This window comes from Heterocephalus glaber, unplaced genomic scaffold (genome assembly GCF_053883595.1).
Source record: "Heterocephalus glaber isolate CG9 unplaced genomic scaffold, H.glaber_assembly_v1.0 deba00001481, whole genome shotgun sequence".
NCBI lineage: Eukaryota > Metazoa > Chordata > Mammalia > Rodentia > Bathyergidae > Heterocephalus > Heterocephalus glaber.
Genome location: NW_028258317.1, coordinates 66,418,430 through 66,445,172, shown reverse-complemented (window position 1 = coordinate 66,445,172; position 26,743 = coordinate 66,418,430). Strand labels below are relative to the sequence as shown.

The following is a 26,743-nucleotide window of genomic DNA, read 5'->3' as shown; positions in this document are numbered from 1 at the left end:
GAAAAACGGTTGGGATTTAGTTAGACAGGAAAGAGCTATGTGACAATGCGACTTTACGTTAAATGAAATGCTTTGACGGAAGCCTGTACAACCGCACAATGGGGACTTCTGTTAAATCTTGTAGTTTGGTTTGTCGGAAAACTTGTTTCTAGAGGAGTCTTCCAAGTTTCTGGAACGGGACAACAGGTGCAGCTAACCTCACCCTAGCACCCCCCTTCCAGTCTGAGGAGTCCGTATTCGCAGGGAGGGCACCGGCCCCGCGCTCCTCTTCTGCGATCCCAGGCTCCGGAGATCCCAGCTCTCACGCGGGCTCGGGCGTGGGTCCCAGACCCGGAGGCTCCTCCCCGGCCAGGAGGGGGTGGGAAGCGTCCATGGCCCACGCCGGGCGCTCAGAGCGGAGAGGAGCAGCGCGGTGGGCGGGGCGGGCTCGCGCCTCGGTCGGAGCCGCCGCACCCCGCCCCGACGCCGCGCGGACTCCCAGCTGGAGAAACCGGCCGGACGGGCCCTGCCGCTCCGCACTTGCTGCCCTCGCCGCCCCGGATGGAGGCGGACGGAGACCCGGAGCAGCTGGCCCGGCTGCGCGCCGTCTTCGCTGCCTGCGACGCCAACCGCTCGGGGCGCCTGGAGCGCGAGGACTTCGCCGCGCTGTGTGCGGAGCTGCGCGTTCGGCCGGCGGAGGCTGAGGCCGTGTTCCGGCGCCTGGACGCCGACGGGGACGGGGCCGTCACCTTCCAGGAGTTCGCGCGCGGCTTCCGTGGGGCCCGCGGCGGGGCCTGGCGCCCGGACCGGGGCCCCGAGCCCGCGAATGACGAGGAGAAACTGGACGACCCCGACGCCGCTTGGAGCCTGGACGCCAGCGGGCGTCCCGGGAGCCCGGGCCTGGCCTGGCGGGACTTCCAGGCGCGCCTGGGCGAGGAAGCCGGGCTCATCCCCAGGTACGCGTGGGTCCCGCCCTCCGGAGTGCACCTCCCGGCCTCCGGACTTTCGGGGGTCGTCACCCATAGAGCTTGCCGCGCTATGTGTACCTGTGTGTTGCCTTTCTCACCAAGGACTGGGTTTAATTTCCCTGGAGGAGATCCCCAGAGTTAAGGAAGGGAATGCGTATGGAGAGTCAGGGTTTGGGAAGGAAGTTTCACCGCCGAATCCTGAGCCCTGTGCAGGGCATCTTGTGGATCCTGGATCCTGGGTGAAATTCCACCCTCCGGCACCCGGCACCGCGGGCGACCTCCCCAGGTCTCACGGCGGTGTGGTTCCGTCACCCTCCACCTCCTGGCTGCACCCTGAGGCTCCCGACCGGGCAGTTTGCCAGTTTGGCAACCTCTATGATAGTTTTTGGATTTGTTGTTCCCCTGAGACTGGGTGGAAAAGGAAACTTGGGCATTTGTGTTTTTGGGCACAAATATTCATTAATACCTTCTGTACTAGGCGTTTTACAGAGTTCACTGGTTTAATTTTCAGAACAGTCCTTGGGAGGTGCTTATCTCTGATTGAAGAATAAATTTGTACTCAAATTGAGATGGAGAGATGTTGATGGACTTGCCCGATTAATTAAGGATCAGAGATTTGATCCCAGAGCTTGTGAACTGCGAGACTTGCTTTTTATAGGATATAATAAAATGGCAAAATCATGCAATACGTTCTCCGTCCCTGTGTAGTACCAAATTGCTGACCATGCTGGGCGGAGATGGAATGCCTGCCTGCAGGGGTAGTTTTAGGGATAGACGAGAGGTGAGAGAGGCGCTCAGAGGCAGGCGCTCAGAGGCGCTTACATCCCTCCATCCTTTGGTGGCTTAGTGTGTCTCCAGCCTTTCTGTTTTTCAGGGAGTTTAAGCGGCGTCCAGTACTGAGCATGTGCTTTGTGTTTGGATTTTAGCTGACGTTTTATTCTTTTTTTTTTTGGTACCGGGGATCGAACTCGGGTCCTTTCGCTTGCGCATCAGGCAGCGAAACCACTAAGCTAAATCCCCGGCCCAAATTTTTTTTCTTTTTTTTAGCTGACGTTTTTATTGGCCCTGGGTGTCATTATTAGGATCTGAAAGGCATCGTTTTAATTGGTCGTTTGTGTATCTGAGACTTAAGAATGAAAAGGAAACAGACAAATGTGCTTGTCCATTGGTTCCCAGCTCCCTTACAAGGCACGGTTCCCACGGCTCCTCCTCCGGAGTTCTCATGCTAGTTTGAAAAGTAAGGGGCATCCTGTACCCGGAGTGGAGAGTGTGTGACTCACTAGGGTGTGAGAGACGCTGTGTGTAGAAAGTGGGTGTGATGCTGATCTTCTTAGTGTTTATTAGGAGGTAAGATGCAATGTCTCCACCAGGGAAGTAGAAAACTTTCAATCATGGCTATGGATCCTACCCTTTCTCTCAGTCGTCTTTCGTCTGTAGCTTAATTTGGGTCCAGCTAATTAAAACAAAGCAATAATTTCCAGAACACTGAAGAGTGAGTCCACATCATATGAGATATCATGTATATGTGTACATGTCATCTTATTTTCATAGGTATCAAGTCCGAGTGGCAGATGTTTGACACTCAGCCATTAAATGATTGTCTTGGCCTTTTAGCATCAGTGTACAAACCAGGACTTAGCATTCTTGATGGCATTATTATTGCCATGATGCTTTCCACGCTCTTCAGAGGTTGTTACATTTAATGGGCACCAGTGTCAGTCACTTGGTGATTTGTATCCTTATCCCCACCTGCGTCTGATGTGAGATTAACAAATGCAGTGTTTGCTGTCTTGTTCTTGGTCAAGTGGAAACCACCTACACTGAGCTGATTCCTGTGATCATTACCATGGCAGCCATTAGGTGTTCTGGTCAATTGGATTGCTTCTACTCCACTTCCTAATTCAGCTGTTCACCTTTCCTTCCTTCCATCCAAACGTGATAAGAATTGTTTGTTACTGATAATGACGTTGCCATTATTTCAGCCAAATTAACTTCACAAACCTTGTTGAGTGCCTGCAATTTGCCAGATGCCTGCCGACTTAGGCACTGCACTCTCCCAGGTGCTCAGGGACAAAGAGATGTGATATAGTTCACACTCATGTGAAACATCTCTTAAAAATTCCATCAAAGAACATTTAAAGGGCAGATTGTTTGCAGGGAACTGCAGCTGTTGTGAATGGACATAGCCCACATGGCTTCTGCAAGTTGGAATTTTCTTTGAAGTCTCTATTTATCTTAAAAAAATAACTTCTTATTCATTTTACTATGTGATATAGTGGGGCTTATTTTAATGTAGAATATTAGATTTTCTCTTTTTTTTGTGATAGGGTCTTGCTATGTAGTTCCGGCTGGACATGAACTCACAATGTAGCAGAGGCTGGCCTCAAGGCTGGCCTTGAACTGCAGCAATCCTCCTGCCTCACCCTCCGGAATGCTGGGATTACAGGCATGCACCGTCACGCCCAGCCTTAGAATATCAGATTTTCTTACAAGTGGATTCCTATCTTTCCAAGGAGGTGTCCTCCCATTTGAGCTTTTCTTTCCTGCCTGGCACTTTATCTTACCTGATGGTGTCCTGCTTCAGGCCTGCACTGGGGTATTTATATCCAGTTTAGGAAGAATGGATACTAAATGTAAGACTGGTTTGTTCCTGTAAAGACAAAGTAGTGTCGTGTTGACAGGATTTACCTTTCGGATATCATCCAAGCAAAATCTCAAGCAATTTGGGTTTCAACTCCCCAGTCCTCAGCAATCGTGGTAACGGAGAGAAAATACTTCATTGTGAAAGGTTGCAAGTGGCTTTTGGGATGTGTGCCAAGCCCTCTTAAGTTCCTTTGCTCTTAGTTTTTTCTTTCTTTCCTTCCTTCCTTCTTCCTTCCTTCCTTCTTCCTTCCTTCCTTCTTCCTTCCTTCCTTCTTCCTTCCTTCCTTCTTCCTTCCTTCCTTCCTTCCTTCTTCCTTCCTTCCTTCCTTCCTTCTTCCTTCCTTCCTTCCTTCCTTCCTTCCTTCCTTCCTTCCTTCTTCCTTCCTTCCTTCCTTCCTTCTTCCTTCCTTCCTTCCTTCCTTCTTCCTTCCTTCCTTCCTTCCTTCCTTCCTTCCTTCCTTCCTTCCTTCTTCCTTCCTTCCTTCCTTCCTTCCTTCCTTCCTTCCTTCCTTCCTTCTTCCTTCCTTCCTTCCTTCCTTCCTTCTTCCTTCCTTCCTTCCTTCCTTCCTTCCTTCCTTCCTTCCTTCCTTCCTTCCTTCCTTCCTTCCTTCCTTCCTTCCTTCCTTTTCTTGTACCAGGGATCGAACTCCGGACCTTGAGCTTGCAAGGCAGTCGGTGGCACCACTGAGCTAAAGCTCTGGCCCAGTTGTGAAGTTTTTAAAAACAAGAGGCAGAAACAGCATCTCCTTTCTCTTCCAGGTTTTCCTTGATATTTCCTCCTCTTCTTATTTCACTTGAGCCCTTGCCAGTATAGTTGTTGTCTGTGGTGATAGTGTAGTTGTTTGGTTGGCTCATCTAATTTATACGGTGTGGTCTTGCCTCCGTCTCCCCTCTTCTACCCAGTGAGCGTTGGGTCCTGACCCACCTTGAGATAGGAAAGGCCAATCAGCTCTTCTCTCTTTGATAGCAGTGTTTGGATATCTTAAACATTGGGGCACTTCAGAGTGTGCTGATAGGGTTTAAAGATAAATTCATTTTTTTTCCAGCACATGTCAGTCATATGGGATTCTCATGGAAGGAGGTAACATTTGTTCTAGCCTTGCACTTGAATGATGGGTGCATCCCAGTCCTGGATGAGGGTCAGGGGTGTCTTTGATTGTGAGTAATGTTTATCTTAGGTGCTGGGTTTAGGACCTTATAGTGCACTGGCCACAGGCATTCTGGAGATTCCTCTGCTCTTTCTAAATTTTGAACCAGGGTCCTAATCTGTTTCTGTGCCTATATCTATGCCTATGCTATGTCTGTATCTCTATATCTATCTATATCTTTATTCTTTCAAGTTTCGTTGTTTTGCTGCATTTTTATCTTAAGTCTTCTGTCACAATTATGTGTGGCATTAGTTTGCTGAATGGGAGTAACTTATTATTAAACTTCTGGTATTGGAATATAATCCCAAGGTAGTAATTTCTTTTGGTCTTCTGGTCTGTGGAGGACTCGGTTTGGGGTATATGGACAGAGGCCTATCTGACCCTCATATCACTTATTGTTCAGAGCTTTGCTCTCATAATTTGAAGAGAGGTAATTTATTTTGACCTTATACTTTGAACAAAAAGAGAAAGGCTTAAACATGAATGTCGTTTGGCAGTCCATATTTTAAGAATAACAGACTCTGCTCTAGCGTTTCTTTGAACTTTTTTTTTTGGTACTGGGAATCGAACTTGGGACCTTGCGCTTGTGAGGCAGGAGCGACAACACTGAACTAAATCCCCAGCCCTTTCAGCCAGAACTTTTGATTTATTTTCCCCCACAAATTACCATTCTGATTCATGGATATACTCCTATCACTTTGAGCCTTCAAAATCTTTACCTAGTCTCATTTTTTCCTTGTTACCTAGTCTTTTTCAGTTTGTGAAATGGAAGTGGTTATATCAGGCTGATCTGCGTTGAATGGAAGTTTGGAAGCTGAGGGCTGAAGGGAGAACTTTTAAAGATTCTGGGAAAGGTTAGATTGCCACTGTGATTCAAAAGGTATTTCCTTTATCACTTCTAAGAGGGCATATACAATACACATTCCTGCTTCTGCAATTTAGGTGGCGTGGCACTTGACTGCAGTGTGTAGTTGCAAAGAAGAAATGGGAAGAGATTGTTTTTCCTGGGTGTTCAAATTTCTTCCTTTGAATTACATTAGTCTTGTGTCAAGTTATAAAATGGAAAGTAAATTCTGTCTCTCAGGGAAGTTGCAGTGATAGAATTTACCTTAGGGCATGTATGATTTCCTCAGAATTATTTTTTAAAAGTTCATTACGTCAGCTTGTAAACATTTGAGATCTTCTAAGTGATGATTGCTTTTGTCAGACTAATTAAGAAAAGATAAAAATGAATTTTACCCCTTAAGGACTTAGTCTGTGTGTCTTATAAAACAAGATATACTGACATGCAGGAGCACCAAAGTTTCTGTAATTCACTATTGACATAGTCCTTGACATTTCACTTGCCACAGTACAGAGACCTGACCCTGACCCTGACCTTCAGAGAGCTCACTGTCTCTTACCTTTGTAAATACTCAGGAGTTTCTGACAACGGAAGGATGTGAGATGCAGAATAATGGGTAGAAAAATCCCTGTTGGCAGACCAGAACTCCTCACATTTGACCAGAGCTTGTTCCATGTCAAGGTGTTTCTCAGATCAGGGACCACAAATTCTTCTTGGATTTAAATGTATGTGAGGGGGTTTTAGGAGATTAAGCATATTTCTTTTCATTTTGAGCAGATTCTGAATCACCTGCATTAGCGATTTGGCCACAGTTTCAAACCTGCATTTGTGTTTGTGTGGCACCATGCATGTTGTCATGGACTGATGTGGAAGGCAGAAAGGTGGGCTCAGTGTATGGACAATGTGTGCCCAGAAACTGAAGGTACCCAACAACACAGTGTGTTGGAATTTCTGTAGTCTCAGTACAAAAGTGATGAAGAGAATGGAGTTTTGTTTATAAAAGTATGGTTAAAAGATATTCACATACAGGAGGCCGGGACCAAACTGACACTGCCTGTGGTTATTTAGTTTCAGTAAAGCTGCATCCTCTATCAATTAGTTGAACATCACAGTTTCTGATTTCATTAGTTTTATGTGTTTGTTGGTTTTACAAATGTACCTGATCTTATGTACCAGAAGTTATGGAGTTTATAATTGATTCATGTTTTCATAGATAAGAAATATGATATATAAAAATGTTTTAAGTCTATTCTGGAATCCATAAGAGATGCTTCCTTTATAAGGTCCACATGTCAGTCAAGCTGTGAGAGATTATTATAAAGGAACTTGAAATCCTCAAGTTCAGTACATATTTCACAATATTAGTCCCCCTAGTTTTCACTGCATATTGTCCTTTTCCATCATTAAATTGAGGACATAATACGGTGGAAGAAGTTTGTCTTAAATGACCCAATCATAAATAGGAACTATCTATTCTTTTCCTAAAGAGGAACTCTTTTACCTTTTTTCTGTGCTTTTAAAATTTATTCATTCATTCATTCTTTTTTTTCTTGCCTAAACCTTTTTTTGTATCTGCCATGTGCCTGGGACTGTACTAGGCATTGAGTGCTTAAACATAGTATTCTGTCAGAAATGAGAATTTCCTGTGTACTTTCTCTCTATTGGAGGTGGCAGAGCATCAGTGAGGATATCAACTGGGAAGAGTCAGGAGTGTTGGCCTGGGTCCACCGGTCACTGGTGGTCAGGAATCAAGCAGATGAGCTGTGTTCAGAGAGTGTCCTCCTCTTTGAGACAGAGAAATGATGGCTTTATGCCTTCCTCAGGAGGCCAAAGCATGCTATGAGTTTTTATCTTCAGTAGTGGTGGTAGAACAGCTTTATTGAGAGAGACCCTAGGTTCCAAGTTCCCCTCCACTTGTACCACTCATGGGATTCAACTGATAGAATGGAGCAAGACTCTCAAACCAGGAGGTCTTTAAGGCGAGGCAGGTAACAGTGACTCAGTGACCTGGAAACTGACCAGTAAGAGCCTCTACTTCAGCTGCTGAAGATCAGCCACACTTCAGCTCCTCCATCTTTTAACTCTGGACAGCTGCTGCTCTGTGGGCTGTAGTCCAGTGTTGCCAACACTGCTGGGTTTTACGTGGACATTTGCAATTTTGAATATGCTGTGAAGTATTTAGGTAGGAAAGATACTATTTCCAGTTGCATCCTGTGACCCCTAGCTATGAATGTGCCCTGGAATTTAAGAGTTAGGCATGATCTTGTTTGGAAGATCAGTGTTAATCCAAGCTTCTGATTCAGTGGCACCCAAATGTGAATGGTACTGCCTTTTCTCCCTTGCAAGCTGTGGGATAGCATTTTCACCCAAAGACAATCTGTATTTCTTTTTTTTTTTTTTTTGCTCTTGGATGTTATTGTACTTTGCAGAGTTATCTTGTTGAGGCACAATAGATGTTGCTGAATAATATTTTCTATTCCAGGTTATGCTGCCCTAGTAGGTCTGTCTTTAGGGAGAAAGGTTGAACTTTGAGCTCTGAATGTATTGAGGTTATCTAGGACACCGTTTATCCTGATAGTTTTCTTTCTCTTCATTTGAATCTGGGTTATAGTTTGGATTTGGAGTGCTCCCCCATCCCAAGGCCTATGTGTTAAAGGCTGTGGTGCTGCTGGGAGGTGGTAGGACCTTTACATTGTTTGGACCTGTCAATAGAAGTTAGGTCACTGGGGAGTATTCCCTTGAAGGGAAAACAAGGACTCCATTGGCTTTTGGACTAGAGGCCCTGTGTGTGCATTTTGCCCATGTCCTGAGACTTTGTGGGAGACTAAGATTAAGGGCAGTGTACTAATTGAGCTGGCAGAAGAGTTTTAAAGCAGTCTCATATTCAGGCTATGGCACAGGTGCTGCTAGCCAGACTTATAGTGAGAAGCAGGAGCTGAAAACAGAGCAAAGATATTTTAAAACCTTAAATTTTGGTCCCAAAGGAACCACATGTAAAGTTGGTGCCAAAGGAGGTGTATGGGTACTGAAGAGATTAGTGCCAATAAAAAGGAACCAAATACTTGTACAAGGCCAAGAAAGATAACCTCGAGGGTATCTCAGGAATCAGTAAGACCCACTCATCAAGGCCCAAATGTGCAAATGTGCCAACCTTTCCTTTGCAAAGACAGTCCTGGTGCACCTGCTCCAGAAGGCCCTCCTGGGGAACTGTAACCCCAGGGCTCATTTCACTGTGCTCAGCCATCCAGGCATTTGGGGGGCACGGTAACCATGATCTAAGGGGGCCTAGCTACTGCTTGCACTGGAGCAGACCTTGGCATTCTCCATGCAGTGGTGGTTTTAATATTTGTGGGGCCAGGAAGGCTTCCACCCAGATTTTAAAGAAGAACCTGGAAGACCAGGCGAGGAACCCTTGGGAGGATGGTACATGAAGCTGTGCAAATGAACCCAACAGTGCAGTCAAGACACCAGGAAGTTGGAGATGCCAAGGGTTTGGAACATCGTGCTATGAGTAGAGCCAGTCCAAGAGAGGCCATGTGAGCTACAGTTGGCAAGGCCGTTGGGGTGGGCTGCACGAGCCCTCTGGAACACACATATCATACATGTTTTAGAGGCCAGGTGTGGAGCTGTAGGACTTAATGTTTGTTCTGTTGAGTTTAGATCTTTTGGTCTAATTCTTTTGTATCTTCCCATTCCTCCCTTGGTATAGGAATGCTTACCCTGTGCTGTTATATCTTGGGATTATGTAACTTGTTTTGAATTTTACAAAGGTTCACAGCTAAGCATTTGGCTTGGGTCTCACAAGAGACTTGGACTTTTGAAAAATACTAGAACTGTTGAAACTTTGGGGAAGTGATTAATGCATTTTTGGTTCTATGCAAGATAGTTGTATTATGTGAGGTGGAATTATTATTTTTTTTTGGTACTGGGATTGGATTCAGGACCTTGCACTTGGGAGGCAGGTGATGGCACCACTGAGCTAAATCCCTGGCTGAGGAGGAATTATTAACCTATTATTGTGTTCATTTGAAGAATAGGTATGGTTTAAGGAGATGTATTTAAGTTCTCAGGTTGACAAGGAGTGGGATGTGATGAATGAAGCTTGATTGTCCTGATTGGCTTGGGATCTACCCTGGGGGGATTGGTAGAGCACACTTGTGGATATGTCTGGGGGCTCATGGAGGTGTGACCTTGGGTACTATTTGTGGTCCTTGGCCCTTCTGTGACACTGTTCCTGTGTTGTGCTTCCTGACTGCTGGGAAGTAAGCAGCATTACTTTGCTACACCCTTCCCCTGTTGATGTTCCTGCCTTGTAGCCAGCAGACCATGGACTGAATTCCCTGAAACTGTGTGCTAAATTAAATCTTTAAATTGTGGGTTTCAGGTATTTTGTTTCAGAAGATGGAAAGCTGGCTAACACACTTCATAATTCTTGCTTCAGTAGCACAGAGTTACTGTCTGTGTGCACTGGGCTGTGTTGGAAGAATTCCTGAAGTGCCAACACACATTTGTTTAAGAAATCTGTGTTTTAAGGTACTGATATGTCATGTTTTTTGACAAACATGCTATAAACTAAAGTTAGTGTTTGTGATGCAAAGTAATTTTTTTTTCCTTCTTGGAACAAGATTTGCGAGAGCTCAGAGAAGGCAAGTGAGCAGTCTGTAAAGAGGAAAACTGTGGTACACTGTTGGGTGCTTCATCCAGTATGGCATTCCTCTATAGCCCACTACATTCAGTTGTGTTCATTACCTTGCATACTGTGGTTGTGACTTGGGGGCATAGATCTTACAATGCTGTAACTTAAGGTGCTAGGAAAAGTAATTTCCACATTAGTGTCAGTCACCTGTTGCCCTAGGAAATGAGCTAGCTAATGCTTAGGGGCCTCTATTATGGCAGAATGCCCTTAATCTTGAGAAGAAACTCATAGACTACAGCAAGGCACAAAGACAGAATATTTGGCTGATTCTGTAGTTACAGATTGGAGGTTTTATATTTTTCAAGGATAATGCATCATCTCTTTTCTAAGAGGATACAGTCAATTAGCTTTCTTTAGCTTAATAAGATTCTGTCAGTCCACCGAAGTCCATAAATCTATTAGACAGGTTACTATAGTCCTAACGACCACTGGCTAACATTAAAATATGATGGTATAGCTGAGCATTTGGGGCCTTAGGAAGTAACCTGCTCTGTTGAATGATATTTGAAATTAAAAGTTTTTTTTAGCAAAAATGAAAGTCCTTATTCAACTCCTTTAGTCAGTGTTAGCACATACTCACTGTGAAGCTGGTAGAATGGTTTATGAGGGATTAGCGTCAGTTGAGTACAGTAGTTTAAGTCACTTGTGTTATCCAGAGAAACAGAACAAATAAGGTATGTACCTGCTTTTAAGGAATTGACTCACAAGATTTTAGGGGCTGACAAGTCCTAAAATCCATGTTAGGACTACAGGTTGGAATCCCAAGGGGGAAGTGATGTTGCGGTTCAAATAAATAGGCTGACTGCTGGGCTAATTCTGACTTGTCAAGAGAGTCAGACATTCTGACTAGGCTTTCACTGGTTGGATGAGGCCCACCTGCCTACATAATGGAAAGTAATCTGCTTCACTTAAACTTTACTGATATAAATGTTAATTCCTTGTGTAGAATACCTGCTCAGCAACATCTAGATGTATTTGACCACAAAGAGCACCTGAGTACTATGGCCTAGCCAAATCAACATACATAAAAGTAACCATCATAGCCACCAAGAAACTTTCAGATATTCTCAGCTTTTGATATTCACTGTATTGTGGAAATCAGTTCCAATATGACCAGAGAGCATGTTTTCATGTTTCTAGCTTATAAAATTCTAAATGATTTACACACACACACACACACACACACACACATTATATTCCCTGTACCGTTGCCAAATAATTGAAAACACCAAAATAATGTGCCAAGTTTCTGAGGCCATTTTAAAGTTTTTAACATTTTTTTCTATCTGCCAAAAAAAAAAAAAAAAGAGAGAAAAGGCTTATTCTACATCTGTTTTTGGCTCTGAGACTTCTCCTGGGAGAAGAGGACTTGCTATTTCTTTTTGAGTTTACCCTGTCACCCTCATCCTACAAGCTCACCCTTATTCAGAGCTTACTTTTTATCAAAATATCTACTCCAGACTGAGCATCTTATAGAGGAGACATCCTGGATTTAGGCAATCCTGGCCATCTGACAAGCCGCCATATCATTTCACCTCGTGGGACTTTGCCAGGCAAACTCATTCCTGGCTGGCTTCCTTTCTTGTCCTTTCCCCTCTCCCTCCTTTCTGTAAGTGCCCTGTGAAAGAAAGATACTCTCTGCCAAGAAGTCCAAAGGCTGACATTTTAATAGGGAACATTACGAATTTCCGTGGACTGGGAATGTGTTCTTATTCTGCTGTCCCCAGTGACTTTGTCCCTGTGTTGGTAGTTGCTAACAAGGATGTAATGTGAGGGGTACAAAGAGGCCTGGAAGTGTTGCACCTGGTACAGGTCCTAAAACTCAGCCACAAAAGAACTGCTCGATTCCTGAATCAGTTCTCAGGAGTTTCGCAGCACTGGTTTTAAATCATATCTTTTCTCAGGCTTTGCTAGTCAAAGGGCATCAGACCTGCAAACTGGTATATCTAGAATCTCTTCTAGAAATGCAGGCTCTGGGTTCCTCCACAGACCCACTAATTTGTGTGTGTATGTATTAAACACTGTTCTAAGGAAATGAGAAGGGAGAGTATGAGGTTAACCACATTGGCTCAGGAGTTGCTTTGGTAATGTGTGGGGCACAGAGTAATTATTTGCAAATTCAAAAGTAAGCTTCCTTCACTTGCTGGCTCAAGGCCCTTCTTTCAAAGTCTGGTTTCATCTGGACTGTTGTGTAGTGATATCCCCAGGATTTGTAGCTTGGTCTTTTGAGTTCCTGTGTATATTTGCTGTCCTTACTCTCAGGCTTCTAGGTGATGTTTCATTATTGTCTGCATGTCCTTCTTTCCTGGGAACCCGGCAGATTTGGAAAGCAAATGATGAGATGTTTTGGAACTTCATTTTAAAAGCCCTGTTTGAATGGAGGTTATTCCTATACTAAGCAGAGGTGTTTTCAAGACTTTGAATCTTTTGGATTCTTCATGGTGCCAAATACCTGAATTTCAAATTGCAGGAGTGTGGCCATCATTCTGAAATTATTTTTAAAAATTGTATTCCTTTTACATTGTCATATCATAACCCCCTTTTCCAAATTTGTTTGTGGTGTATTGATAGTTCCCCAAGTAGACACTGTAGTCCTAAGTTATGTGTGTTGAAATTGTGCTATTTAGAAAGATAGGCACAAAACATGGAGTTATGAAAACTAAAGGTAAGAAGTGAGTGTCTGGACTTAGCTCCTGCTGAGATGAACCCATGGGAGTCTGTCATGCTATGTCTTGGGCCATCAGTCTCATAGTCATGAAATTAATTGTAATCCTCTGTCTCGCGAGCTGGGGATGGGGGAGTGTATTTAAAGAACTCTACATGGGAGTTGACAAATACTATTGCCTTGTGTATTCTCCTTGTCCACCTAAGCGACTTATTCTTATAACTTATTACAGCTCCTTCTTTATTAGTTTGGTTTAAAGAAATCACTAAGCACTTATTTCCATTTCATTTAATAGTGTCTGTGCCAGTTTTACTGCCCAGACAAGATGCTGTCCAAGCAGGTAAGCAAGGAATGCAGCTCAGATGACAGGAAAAGGAACTGGAAACCAGGAGAATGTAAAGGTTTGGCATAAAAAAATATAAATCCAGATAAATGTAAATGCACATCTCACTGAATGCTTTTTCCTTATCTCATGAACCAGTGAGTTAAAATGGTAACCCAATTAAGGAAGATCTGGTGCTTCTTTTGTTGACACCTCTGGTGGATTGAGGGCAGATTCTTTTTGGAGATAGTGTTTGCAGATAGGAAGGGGATTTGCCCATTGAGTGAGCTGCAGTTCATGAAGCTCAAATGTGGGTCTGTTTTCAGAATGACTGATCCTCCTCTAATGTAAATAAGTCAGATTTCAGTAAGAGTTTTGACTACCTTCTTTCTAAAGCACCCCCCCCCCAATAATAAAATCACCCTTCATTTCTGCAGAAAAAAAGCAATTGAACTTTTCAGCAGTGTGCAGGAGTAGCATGGGGTGGACATATGAAGAGCAGTGAGACATCTCAGGAAGCTTTACCTTGTGAAAAACAGGCCCCTCAGGAGGTCGTAACTATTAAAATGTTAAATTAGAGATGCTAATAGCATTTTATTTCAAAGGCAGAATGTGTTAAGAAAATTTGTAAGAACCTTTCTAAAATTAATTTTGCTTTGGTTTGGCATTTTTGGTCCATTGTTAAATCTTTGTGTAAAAGAGACTGTATAAGTGATATTGACTCATCTTTAAGTATAATGGTTAGGAAGCAGGGTAGGTAGATAAAAATCTGAGGTTCTTAAAATGAGAAGTAGTCTCGAAAGATTCTTTTGATGATTTCTTTTCAGATTGTAACTAAACAGACCGTAGTACTGTGTTTATGTGTACAAAAAGTGTTAAAATAATTCAAAGATGTGATTGTAGAAAATAATTTCTTGCTTAATTACATGATTTTTCATAGCAGATTCATGTGATCTTTTAGATAGGCCTGAAGGTTGTGTTTAGTCTCTGATAAATGTCTTGCCAACATCATTGATATTCAGATATAAGAACTACTTAACTCTTAAAAAATTGACTGTGGGGTAGGTACCAAGCAGTTACCCTTCTGTGATACCAATAATAGTTTAGAGTTAAATGCAAATACTGAATAATCGGTGGTGGATGCCCAGCGTATAACACATGCTGACTCAGAAAACGTAAATTCTTTTGAGAGAACAAGTAGAATATGTGCCTATTTTCTTTTATTTTTCCTATTTTTATGTGCCTGTTTTAGAAGAGGAAGTATACTTCTAATTGGTACTTCTTATCCTTTAGTAGTCTGAAAATTGAAAGTTTTAAAACAATAAGAAAGTCCTTACCTTTTTATAGAAGCTGGCAGTGAGCTGTTTTTATAATGTAATATTTTAAGTATCCTGATCTACATAAAATCATGAAATTTAATTTTGCAACTTACATATTCTACTATTTCTAAGCAAGCATACATACCGCTTCATTAAATGCATCTGTGTTTGTCATCTCAGAAATATAAACAGGATTTTAACATGAGTTTAGCCATTCAGCTAAAGTTGAGATTTCAGTAACCCCAACCCACAAAATCACAAATCTGAAGTGGAAGAGCAGTGAGGGCTTTCTGCATGTCGTAAATACTATTGCAAATCCCAGCAAGAGGGACATTTTCCTGAGTTGGAAATTTTGGCCTCTTTTCAGCTTTCCTAGTGTTATATGGTGAGTATGGAACACTTCTGTCATTGGGAATTATGTTATTCAGCTCTCAGTCACTATGGGAAAACACTGAGATAATCAACTTAAAAAGAAATATTTATTTTGGCTCACGGTTTCAGAGGTTTCTGTTGATGGTTGTTCAGCCCGGGTGCTTTCGACCTGTGGCAACGCAGTACCTTGTGGCTAGAGTATGCGGCAGAGGAAGCATGTTCTCCTGGTGGCTGGAAGCGGGGAGAGAGAATCCCACAGTCTCCTCTCTGGGCAGGTCCCCAGGAACCTGGCTGTCTCCCACGTGGCCTTCTAAAGGTTTCACCCTCTCCCCTTCGTGCCAAGCTGAGCACCAAGCCTTCAACAACTGGACCTTTGGAAAATGTGAAAAGAGAAAAGGGAAAAATAGCTGGGGAAGGTGGCAGCATGGTGAAGAATAGTGTAAGGGTATACTTGTGTGTGCCAGATGGGATCTGCTGTGCTTTCTAGGATCTGCTTCTTTCTCTCTGTGTTCAGAAGGAGGTTGGCCCTGCCAGCCTGGTAGTCACGTTTTTCATTGTTGGTCATCTCTGACTCTGTGCCTAGGAAAGCTTCTTCACACGTCTTTCCAACACTGCTCTCACTGTCCTCTTTATTCCTCTCTGAGTCAGGGTCCAGGGCGGGGCTCAGCACTTCACCCTGAATCTTTCTTTCCCACGCTCCTTGGGAAGTCATTCATTAATACAGGGTCTGCTGCAGGCTAAACATAGGGGTGCTGGGTGCCACAAGGAATGTGGAGGCCGACAGGCTGACTAGTAAGGAGAACATCCCCAGGAAACTCAGCCTGACAGAGGCTGTGGGGAACAGGAATTTCCCGTGATAGGAGCAGACAGAGCAGACTCCCTGGAGGAAGTGACTTGGGATAGCCTTGTTAAAAGGGCGTACGTGCTCCTTTATGATTTTTAAAAATGTTTTCCCATACCTAGATGATTCAAAATTATAGGCCTTTTGAATTTCTGTTCTGTTACATAATATAAATTTAAGGAACTAAACTTAGGAAGCCTATCAAAGCCCAACACTCTGGGAAGCTGAGGTAGGAGGATTGAAAGTTTTACCCCAGCATTGGCAACTTAGTGACTTAAGTGAGCCTCTGCCTCAAAAAATAAAAAAGGATGGGAATGTAGCTCAGTGCAAAGTTCCTGGGTTCAAACCCCAGTACCACGCACACAAAAGATTGTTCTTGTAAATTGAGATATTCCCAGTCATAGTTGTAGGATTTCAAATTAAATTTGTACATTTGATCACTCATCATTCCCATCTGTTTAGTTCCTCCTGACAAACACCTCAAAAGCTGGTAGTTTTTATAGTTCCCATTGTTGAATAATTTGATTGAAGTTTTCCAACTGATTTTGAATAAAATAGGACAGAAGCTTAGACTAGTTTACAAAGAACACCAGATTCTACCATGATTTGCTAAGTAGCTCTTCAAAGACACAAACATTTCCAAAACCCAAATGGTAACAGGCCACAGATAGAAAGTGACTCACAAATATGTTTTGTTTAGGTACTATTATTTTAAATTTTTACAGTGAAAACTTTTATTTCTGTGCAGAGTATCAAAGTGTGTTTGAATCCATTTATATGTGCCATTGAATCCAGACACATTTCTACTTCACAGATTTTTTTATTATGCCAGTTATACAAATGGTATAAGAGTGATAATTCAATACCTACATACAGTGTGTAATGATTAACATATAATGTATATATTGAGATATTTCAGGGCATGTATACAAGTATGTATTGATCAAATTAGGGTAATTAGTTTTTCCACCTTTTTACCATTCCCTTGTGTTGTACTCATAAGATGTGTAGTAGGCTATTGGGAGCCTTGCTGCTCTTCTGTACTGTCAGATACTAAGGCCTACTGCTTCTCTCTGGCCCTGTTTGGGCATATGCTGCCTTGGCCCCGACTCCCATCCTTGCAACCGACCTTCCTGGCTTATGTGTTTTTGCATTATTCACCATAGCTAGGACATGTGTTAGTTACCTTTCTCTTGTTGCTGAGACAAAACACCCAACACCCAAAGTTAGAGGGGAAGGCATTTGTTTGGCTTACAGTTCGTAGAAGTTTCATTCCATAGGCAGCTGGCTCCAAGTCAGGGATGACAAACCGGCCTGGCAGACCAGAAACAACATGGCATGTATCAGGCAGCGAAGGTAACAAGAGAGTTAACAGCGTCTCCCTGCCCCTTTTATCTTATTCAGACTCCTTAGGGCAGGAAGTACTCACACCCTTAATCCTAGTGTCCTTGAGCCTAGCACTGCATCATGAATCAATTCCAGCTTCACACACTCTAGGTGAAGCCTATGACCACGTGAGGGTTTGGGGGGAACATCCAGACCCAAACCGTAACAACATGGAATCAGCCCAGATGCCTAGCAGCAGTTGCCTGAGTAGGGAAAATGTGGTGTATAGACATCATGGAATATTATTCATCCTACAAAAGAGTGAAAATCTGTCATGTGGAAAATGAATGGAATTGGAGAACATGTTGTTAAGTGTACTAAATCATGAATAGAAAGACACAGTATGTTCACTAACTCTGTCTCTCTCTGTCTTGGTATCTCTCTTTCTGGTGGTGCTGGGAATTGAACACAGGGACCTTTGTACTGAGCTACATCCTCAATCCTTTTTATTTTTTTAAAATCCTTTTTATTTTTTAAGATAGGTTTTCCCTAAGTCATTAAGTTGTAGACTTGAACTTAAGATTCTCCTACCTCAGCCTCCCAGAGTGCTGTGTTTTGTAGACATGTACCACTACTGGCTTCAAATAGGTTTTTTAATTTGTAAAAATACATATTTTGGGGGGCCAGGGATTTAGCTCAGTGGCTCCTTGCCTGCCTTGTAAGCACAAGGTCCTGAGTTTGGTCCCCGGTACCAAAAAACAAACAAACAAACAAAAAACCAACCAAAAATATTTTTTCACAACAATGCTTCACGATTTCATTTTTCATTGAATTTATAGTAGCATTTATAATAAGGTTGGATGCTTGCCCTTAATAGACTGAACTGCTGCAAGCTTTACTTTGATTTTGCATGGTGGATAGAAATCAAATCTTTATTGAAATTAATACAACTGATTCATTTCAAAGCATCCCATTGTGCTGATATTTAACTAGACTCATTTGCCATTGTGAAGATTTTTCTGTCAATGGATACAACATAAATAGCTACAGCTTCATTTTGCATTTGTACAAGAAAATTTGGAATTAAAAACACAGAATTAATTGAGCATGACAATCCTTAGAACTGCAGGAAAAGGGATGTTTCACAGATGGTGTGTAAATGAACATTCTGCATCTGCCTAAGTAAAACTATAAACTCTGAGCAGGGTTTCTGAAAGACTTTGATGTCATCGCTTCTTTGGGAGACTGCCATCTCTGGTTTTACTCTGGTTAGGGTATCACTGTGGTGCACTACTGTGCAGGGTAAATGTTGACCAGCTCTTTTTAAAAATGAATTTTATTCTTTTTTAGCATGGCTTGATTTATGAATTTTAACCCATTCCCCCCTCAAGCCCCTCCCTTCCCTATGTACAGAAACTTTGTTTCTACTTTTTCCTTCTATTTTCACTTTTTTTCTTGGTCCTTCCTTCCTTTCTCCCTCCCTTCTCCCTTGTTGCCCTTCTCATTTGAACACTTTCTTCCCATTCCCCAACGTCCATTATACATTTCAGTCCTTATTTCCACTTTCAGTTTCTCACGCCAGAGAAACAATGTGGTATTTAAACATGTGTGTTTGATTTATTTCACTTAAGAGTACGGTTTCAAGGTCTATCCATTTAGCTATAAATGTCTGAAGTTCATCCTTCTTTCTGACAGAGTAGTACTCCATTGTATATAAAAAAATTCTTCTTTAAACATTTGTTTGTTGATGGGCATTTGGGCTGTTTCCAAGATCTAGCTATTACAAACTGTAATGGCTTGATTTAAAGAAAAATGGGAAAGATAGTACAGAGTTTCTATATAACCTATACCTACTCTCCCATGTTATTAACATCACACTGTGACACAGTACATTTGGTATTATTAATAAAATGATACATTGTTATTAGCTAAAGTCCATATTATTTTCAGATTTTTGCAGTTTTTCCCCAATGTTCTTTTCTGTGCCTGCATGCTATCTGGCTTGCCACATTACATTTAGTTGTCCTGCCTCCTTAGTGTCCTCTTGGCTGTGACAGTGAACCAATATTTTGAGCAGTTACATATTTATTAATTCTTTGAGGAAAGGAGATTTGGCTTTTAACTTTTTATTAACAAACTTTTTTTTTGCTCTTTGTTTGAGACCATTGCTATCAAAAGGGTTTATTGCAGGATATAAGAGCATTACCATCAATAAAATACCTTGTTATATGTTTAAGTTCCAGAAGTGATGGTTAAATTTTTGTAGCCAGAACATTCCAATTCATTACCATTGCTCAGTGTCATAGCTGTCCAGTGTCTGTTTTCTGTACCTATTTCACGTGCATGACGCCTGTAATTTCCTGTGTTCTCACTGATTGGGCCACACACCCACTTGGCAGCAGTACCCATCTTGCAGGCAGCAGCATAGCTGCCTGCATTTCCAGGTGGCTGCAGGGGCTGCTCCTCCAGTCTTTCTCTGCCACCATCTGAGTCCTGAAGAGTTAACCTGTCTCCAGTTTCTTCGTTCATGCTTAGTTTGTCAGATGAGTGAGTATTCTGTTTCCTGCTCCTGAAAGGAAGTCATAGATTGCACCTGAAATGCCTCGGGAAAGGTGAGAGGGGTTTATCACTGATTGTCTGATTGCCACATAGTAATGAGAGATCTTTTTTTTGCATGAATGTTTCACACAGTTCAAGGTGAAGTGGATATCTGCAAACTCATCCTGGCTAATTTGAATGCAACTATAATAACTTCACATTCGAATTAGTACACAGTTTAAGACCCATTAGTGTAACTGTTTAGTCAAAGAAAGGAAAATTCAGAGTAAGTACAAAAGCAATCAGGATACAGGATGACAAGCATAAACTGGAACTGTCCCAGGAAAACCTGGGAAAGTGACAGGAATCATCTAAAAGGAAATTTTACATAGAAATTGAGATTGTACTCTTTATTTTTTTCCGAGCTCCCATATTTCTTGCCTAAATACAAATTTTCCATGAAAAATAACTATAATACACTTACATGTACTAACATGAAATTAACTATGCCTACATTTAATTTGAATGGAACGAAGCTGATGTAAGAGAAATACTAAGAAAGTATGCTCATTGGAAATAAGTACTCGTCAGTATTGTTTACACATATTCACATGTGTAGGATACTACTGATGTGCTATCTGCAGAATAAACTTCTGTGTATGAAGAAAACTGATTTAGACTTGCAGGCAGGATAGGAACAAAAGCCTGTTTTCCTGGATGTAGAATGATGAGTTCTGCACTGCATCTTCCCTAATTCTGTACTCAGGGACTTACATTGATAGTCAACAAAAGGAGTAAAAGGAGTCAACAAACCAAGGGCCGTTCAGCCCTCTGCCTGTCTGTGTAAAGAGTTTTATTGGAGCTTAGTCAAGTGCATCAAACGTATTTTCTAGGACTTTTTTCTCTAAAGTGATAGAGTTGAATGTATGCAGCAGAGATCATCTGATCTATTACAGAAAAGATTTACTCACTTCTGAACTATAACCTTGGCAGATATGACCTAATTCCCATTTTTCAGTTCCCAAAGAACTGTTGTCCATAAGACATTTCTATACATGGAACTTGTTCCTCTTTTTTTTTGTACCGGAGATCGAACTGGGGACCTTGTGCTTGCTAGGCAGGTGGCAGAACCATTGAGCTAAATCCCCGGCCCCTATACATGGAACTTCTATGCCCACAAGGTTTTCATCCTCCAAACACAGCAAAGGGAAGAGACAACCATTACTTATTTTTAACTCAGTTTGGTAATGGATCAGGACTACTAGCCATCATAGCAATAGCTAATACTGATTACTATACCATGGCATGTGCTGTTCCCACTGTGTGGTAGTAGGGGTTTGTCCATAGAGTAGCCCTAAGGGTGGGTTCTATCATTATACCCACTGTATGTCGGAAGTAACTGAAGCAGAGGGTAAGAGTTGTCTGTGGATTATAAAGCTAAGATATGGTGGAGGAAGCATTTGAATCTGGCCAAGCTATTGCACATCTTCTATTTGTGGATCATTCACAACTCCAGGAGCCCTCACTCTTTTTGTTGTGCCTTCTCTAAACCTGTAGCACAGTGCATCTTGCTGCTGCTTTTCCTTCCTCCATTGGCAAACTTCCCATAACTAAATGTGATTGATTTTAAATAGAAAACACTTTGAAATAGGAATTGTTCCTAGCCTTTGAATGAATCTAGTTGATTCTCATCTTAAAGGAGGTCTCTGTTTTAAAACTTTTGGGGAACGTTACCAAGTAAGTACCTAGGTAAGTAAGATGTTTTTTAGGGCAACACAAATCTGGAAAGAATATCACCTGGAGGAGATGTACTTGGGCAGAGTGCCCTGGATGAAACCTCAGTGGTTCAATACCTTGACAAGATCCTCTTCTGATCCACCCCCATGGAACTGAGCCAAGGAAGCTTAGGCCACCGGAGTGGCTTGTCTTCCTCTTCCAGTGTGGTGGGTGGCAGGACCATGTTGAGGAATCTGTGGTGTGCCTTTTCTAGAGTGGAGAGCCAGGCAGCTGTTCTGAAAGTGAGTTAATGAAAGGAGGGGCCTCTTGTGGGAACGGACGTGAGGACTACTTCAAGGCACAGGCTGGGCTTGAGGCATCAACTCATGGGCTTGAGAGTACATCTGTCTAAAAAGCAAGACTGGACCTTCAGAAAGAGAACTGATGTTGCCTTGCTCTAGCAACAAGCTGGATTTGGCCATTGAAATTTACTTTCCAGTTAATAAGCATTTCTTCTTGAAGTATGTGTACTATGTAATGTACATTTTAAATGAGAAATTTTTGCTTTCATGGAAAAAAAGGGTAAATTTTTGCTCTTAACTGACTAAATGACATGTGGTTCATTCAGGGATTCTAAAAAGGTCATTATTCTTATCCTAAAAGAAAAATAAGTATACCATTAGGTTTTTTTTTTGGTACTGGGAATCGAACTCGGGTCCTTGTGCTTTTGAGGCAGGCGCCTGAACCACTGAGCTAAATCCCCGGCCCACCATTAGATTTTTATTATCTATAATTTTACCAATTTTATAATAAAGCAGAAGGTAGTGACAACTCATGTCCCATGTTTCGATATTAAATGATGATGGCTTTGGATTTAGCTTTATCTCTGTAAATTTGTTTCAAAATCCTTTTCTTGATTTTCTGCTTCAGACAAGTTCTAAGAAGAGGAGAGTAGTTGAGATGCAAACTCTGATAATGTCATCTCTTCCTTTACATCTTTCACTGGTGGCCTGTCCTTTCAGAATCACCCTCCCTTTCAGGTCAGTAAAGTGCTTTTAAGTCCTGTGCACTCTTCTGGCTCCACCAATTTCTCCCCAGTTCCCTCTGTTGTGGAATTGCTAGCTCCTTCCCTGCCCCCACTTGGTCTGCCTGAGGCTGTGCACAGTGTGGGATTGTCAGAGCCTAGAATTGGCCACACCCCACACCACCTCCCTTGCTGCTCCCCATCTTCACACTCTGGGAAAGGTAATCCCAGGTTTGGTCGTGATCTGTGCTGTCAGAGCATCTTGTAACGTACTTGATCCTCACAGATGTTTCTGATCATATATGTGCTTTGTGTAGGAAGGAACATAGTCCAATTATGGCATTTTATTTCTCGGAGCTCACATGGTGCCCCTTCAGTGGCATGGATATTTTAATTTTCTGTGTTCAGATGTTAGAATGTAACATCAGTTTTCTCTTGGTGAAGAGAAGGATGAAGATGTTGGCGTTTAATAGTGTTTGCTTTTGTTCCCGAAAACTGCTTTGCGTTTTGGATCAGGATAATATGTAGACTGAGTAAATAGTTTAGCTCTCTATTTTAATGCTTAAAGCACCAAGACTTGGAATCTGAGGGTCAGTTTTCCTAGGATTCTCTGGGTCACTGTGTTTCTTAGTGTGGGATGGCTTATTTGCATTTGACTATTTCTTAGTGATCTCTTGAGACTAGAGATAGTCAAGCATTTTACAAGTAAATATCAGCCCTACTGGTATTAAAATACAGAAACATTAATGTGTATGTGCTCTAAGTGAAATATGAATCTTAGAAATTCGGGACCTTTAAAGATTTTTACACATCTTAAGTTTAACTGTTTTTCTTTTAGCACATTTAATTTTCCTCTCAGACTCAATAGGAATATTTGCAAGGTAAAATGGTTTTTTCCCAGGGATCGTTTAAAAATTTTAAGTTGTGATTTTTTTTCATTAGGAATTAGCCATTCCTACTGTCTTTCATATAAATCATGTAATTTATTGAGCTAAGAAGATGAATAGCCACAGTTTTAAACCTCTGAACTTCGTAGGTAATTCAGAGTACATTTTTCTCTGGCTTTCCTTTGATATCTTCAGGTATAATTTTGAATATTTTTGGTTTTAGTGTCTCTCTCAACACAAATAGTATCTGCTTTATGTCTTGACTAATGTATGTGACTTGATCCTCAGTCTTTACCTAGTGTTTGTCAAGGCCAGTTAGACAGATCTCCATAGTATTTGTGAGTCCAGGTGTAATTTCCACGAGGAGGTCCTGCATCTTTATGAATGGAAACTGCTTTCAAGCCTAGGTCAGATGTAGAAGAAACCAGTGTATGTGTGTATAGCCATTGTGTTGACTGTTACCTTTGATGTCAGGAGTGGAGTGCCAGGAGACACTGTTGATCACTAAAAACAAAAGATGATCTCAAAACCAGGAATGCTGCCAGCTGCTGAGTTGAAGAATTCATAGGTGTGTAGCTGCCTGTGCAGGGCACAGTGTTTACATCTCACATAGCAGCATCACTGGCTAGTGTAGGAACTTGCTTCTGGGATAATGGATTTAAAATTGGAGCAGGAGCAAGAATTTATAGGCAAAAAAAAAAAAAAGGAATTTATAGGCAAAGGCTTGAATTGAGAAAGAAGCGAAGATGGGAAAGGATATCAGCTTGAAGAGAAGAGTAGCTGAAAGGGACACAGCTCTGACAGAGAAGATCAGACTGGCCCAGTAACAAAGGAAAGGATTCTATGGAGTTGCTGAAGTGGGCTAGGGTTGTTTAATCATTATCTTGGTTCTAGTTCTGTAATTCATTCCAGAGAAGTCTTTTTGGCTTGAGGTTCCTTGAGATGATTGCTCCTGATTAAAGGAGCAGCCTCAGTTCTGTGGAGGCTCTGCCAGAATCCAGGGTGACTGCAGGTTTAGGGGAATGACTAGAGACCTGTAGGTGCCCATTCCAGAGGGTCTGGAGCAAGATGCTATAAAAGCTACCAATTTCATATTCCTGCAAGTCTCTCATCTTGGTATCTTCTACGTTTTGAAGGGCAGGAGATAAGTTAGGTAAATTAAGGGCTAATAAGCCTGTATTACCAGTTTTTAGACAGTTACTCTTTAAATAATTAAGGCACCCATATGCAGAGCTGAGCAAGGGTCAGAACCAAAGTTTTAAAGTAATGAAGGAGACAGATATAAGATGAAGACAGAGATGCCAAATTTTGTCCTTTCAGTTACTCATTGAGTCACTATTTTTTAAAAAAAGCAGCTTTTTATAGTTCCTGACACCCTCAGAAGAAATCATGTATTTAATGAGTTAATAGGTTAAGACCTGGGAGGTCCTGATGGCTTCACTGCTGAATTCTACAAGACATTTGAAGAACTATAGCCATTACTCTTTAAACTCATTAAGGAAATTGAAAGGGAAGCAAGGCTTCCAAACTCATTCCTGGAAGCAAATGTGACTTTGATTCCAAAACCAGGTAAAGACCCAACCCAAAAAGAGAACTACAGGCCAATCTCCCTAATGAGCATATATGCAAAAATCCTCAACAAGATATTGGCAAACAGAATACAGAGAGTCATCAAGAAGATCATATACCCTGACCAAGTCGGATTTATCCCAGGGATGCAAGGATGGTTCAATATACGTAAATCAAGAAATGTAATACACTATATTAACAGAGTTCAGGACAAAAACCATATGATCATCTCAATAGATACAGAAAAGGCATTCGACAAAATCGAACACCCATTCATGATAAAAACCCTACAGAAATTTGGAATAGAAGGTCTTTATCTCAATGTAATTAAGGCTATCTATGAAAAACCAACAGCCAACATCATACTAAATGGTCAAAAACTGAAAAATTTTATGGTAAAATCAGTAAATGTCCACTATCACCACTCCGGTTCAATGTTGTTCTGGAAACATTAGCCACAGCAATTAGAAAAGAAAAAGTAAGAAAATGACTAAAGATAAGAAAGGAAGAAGTGAAACTGTCATTATTTGCTGATGATATGATACTTTTCATACAAGACCCAAAAAACCCCACCAAAAGACTTCTAGACTTAATTGACAGATTCGGTAGAGTAGCTGGATACAACAAGGTCAATGCTCAAAAAACAATAACCTTCTTGTACACAAATAACAGACTCATTCAGAGACAAATTAGGGAAACAATTCCTTTTACAGTAGCATCCCCCAAAAAAGAAATATCTAGGAAACAATCTAACAGAAAGGAAGCAAAAGACCTCTACACTGAAAACTAGAGCACTATGAAAAAGGAGATCGAAGAGGATATAAGAAAATGGAAAGATATCCCTTGTTCCTGGATAGGAAGAACCAATATAGTGAAAATGGCCATACTTCCAAAACTGCTATATAGATTTAATGCAATACTGATTGAAATTCCAACAATATACTTCACAGAACTAGAGAAAACAATTCAAAAATTCATTTGGAACCAGAAGAGACCTAGACTAGCAAAAGCAATTCTAGGCAATAGAGACATGGCTGGGGGTGTCCCCAACTTGAAACGATACTACAAAGTTACTGTGATAAAAACAGCATGGTACTGGCAAAGAAACGGACCCGAGGATCAGTGGAATAGATTAGAAGATGCAGAAATAACTCCAGACATACTCACCCACCTCATCTTTGACAAAGGAACCAACCACCCTTATTGGAGGAAAGATAGCCTATTTAATAAATGGTGTTTGAAAAACTGGATTTCAGCCTGCCAAAGATTAAAACGAGACCCATACCTATCACCATGCACTAAACTAAGATTGAAGTGGATTAAAGATCTAAATATTAAGACAGAAACACTAAACTTGGTAGAAGATAAGTTAGGTAGAACTCTTGAAGACATTGGCATAGAAAAAAACTTTATGAACAAAACCTCAGTAGCACAGGAACTAGCACAAAGAATCAACAACTGAGATCTCATCTTATTAAAAAGCTTTGGCACTGCAGGAGAAACCACCCACACAGCTAAGAGACAACCTACAATGTGGGAAGAAATTTGTAGCAGCTGTACCTCAGACAAAGGACTACTATCTAGAATATAAAAAGAACTGAAAAAAACCAGACCCCCAAATTCAAAGATCCAATTCCAAAATGGGCATCTGAAATGAACAGACATTTCTCAGACAAAGAAGTAAAAGCAGCAAATAAAGATATGAAAAATGTTCAACATCACTGGTCATTTGAGAGATGCAGATGAAAACAGCACTGAGATTCCACCTCACCCCAGAAGGAATGGCTGCTATCAAGAAATCAACCAATAACAAATGCTGGCGGGGGTGTTGGGAGAAAGGAACCCTTCTCCATTGCTGGTGGGAGTGCAGGCTGGTGCAACCACTG

The 26,743-nt window shown here is 41.6% G+C and overlaps 1 protein-coding gene across 3 annotated transcripts in view; it reads left to right on the top strand.

Moving 5' to 3' along the window:
- Positions 1–461: 461 nt before the first annotated feature.
- Positions 462–26,743, top strand: part of Rasef (RAS and EF-hand domain containing) — an 81,858-nt gene continuing 55,576 nt past the window's right edge. For 2 of the 3 annotated variants that reach the window (XM_021242746.2, XM_021242745.2), the window contains exon 1: positions 466–935. In XM_021242746.2, coding sequence (XP_021098405.1) covers positions 541–935 — 395 coding nt within the window. In that variant the 5' untranslated portion in view covers positions 466–540. Of the gene's footprint in view, positions 936–26,743 lie in introns of all 3 variants that reach the window. The other variant, XM_004862569.3, reaches the window with a different exon arrangement.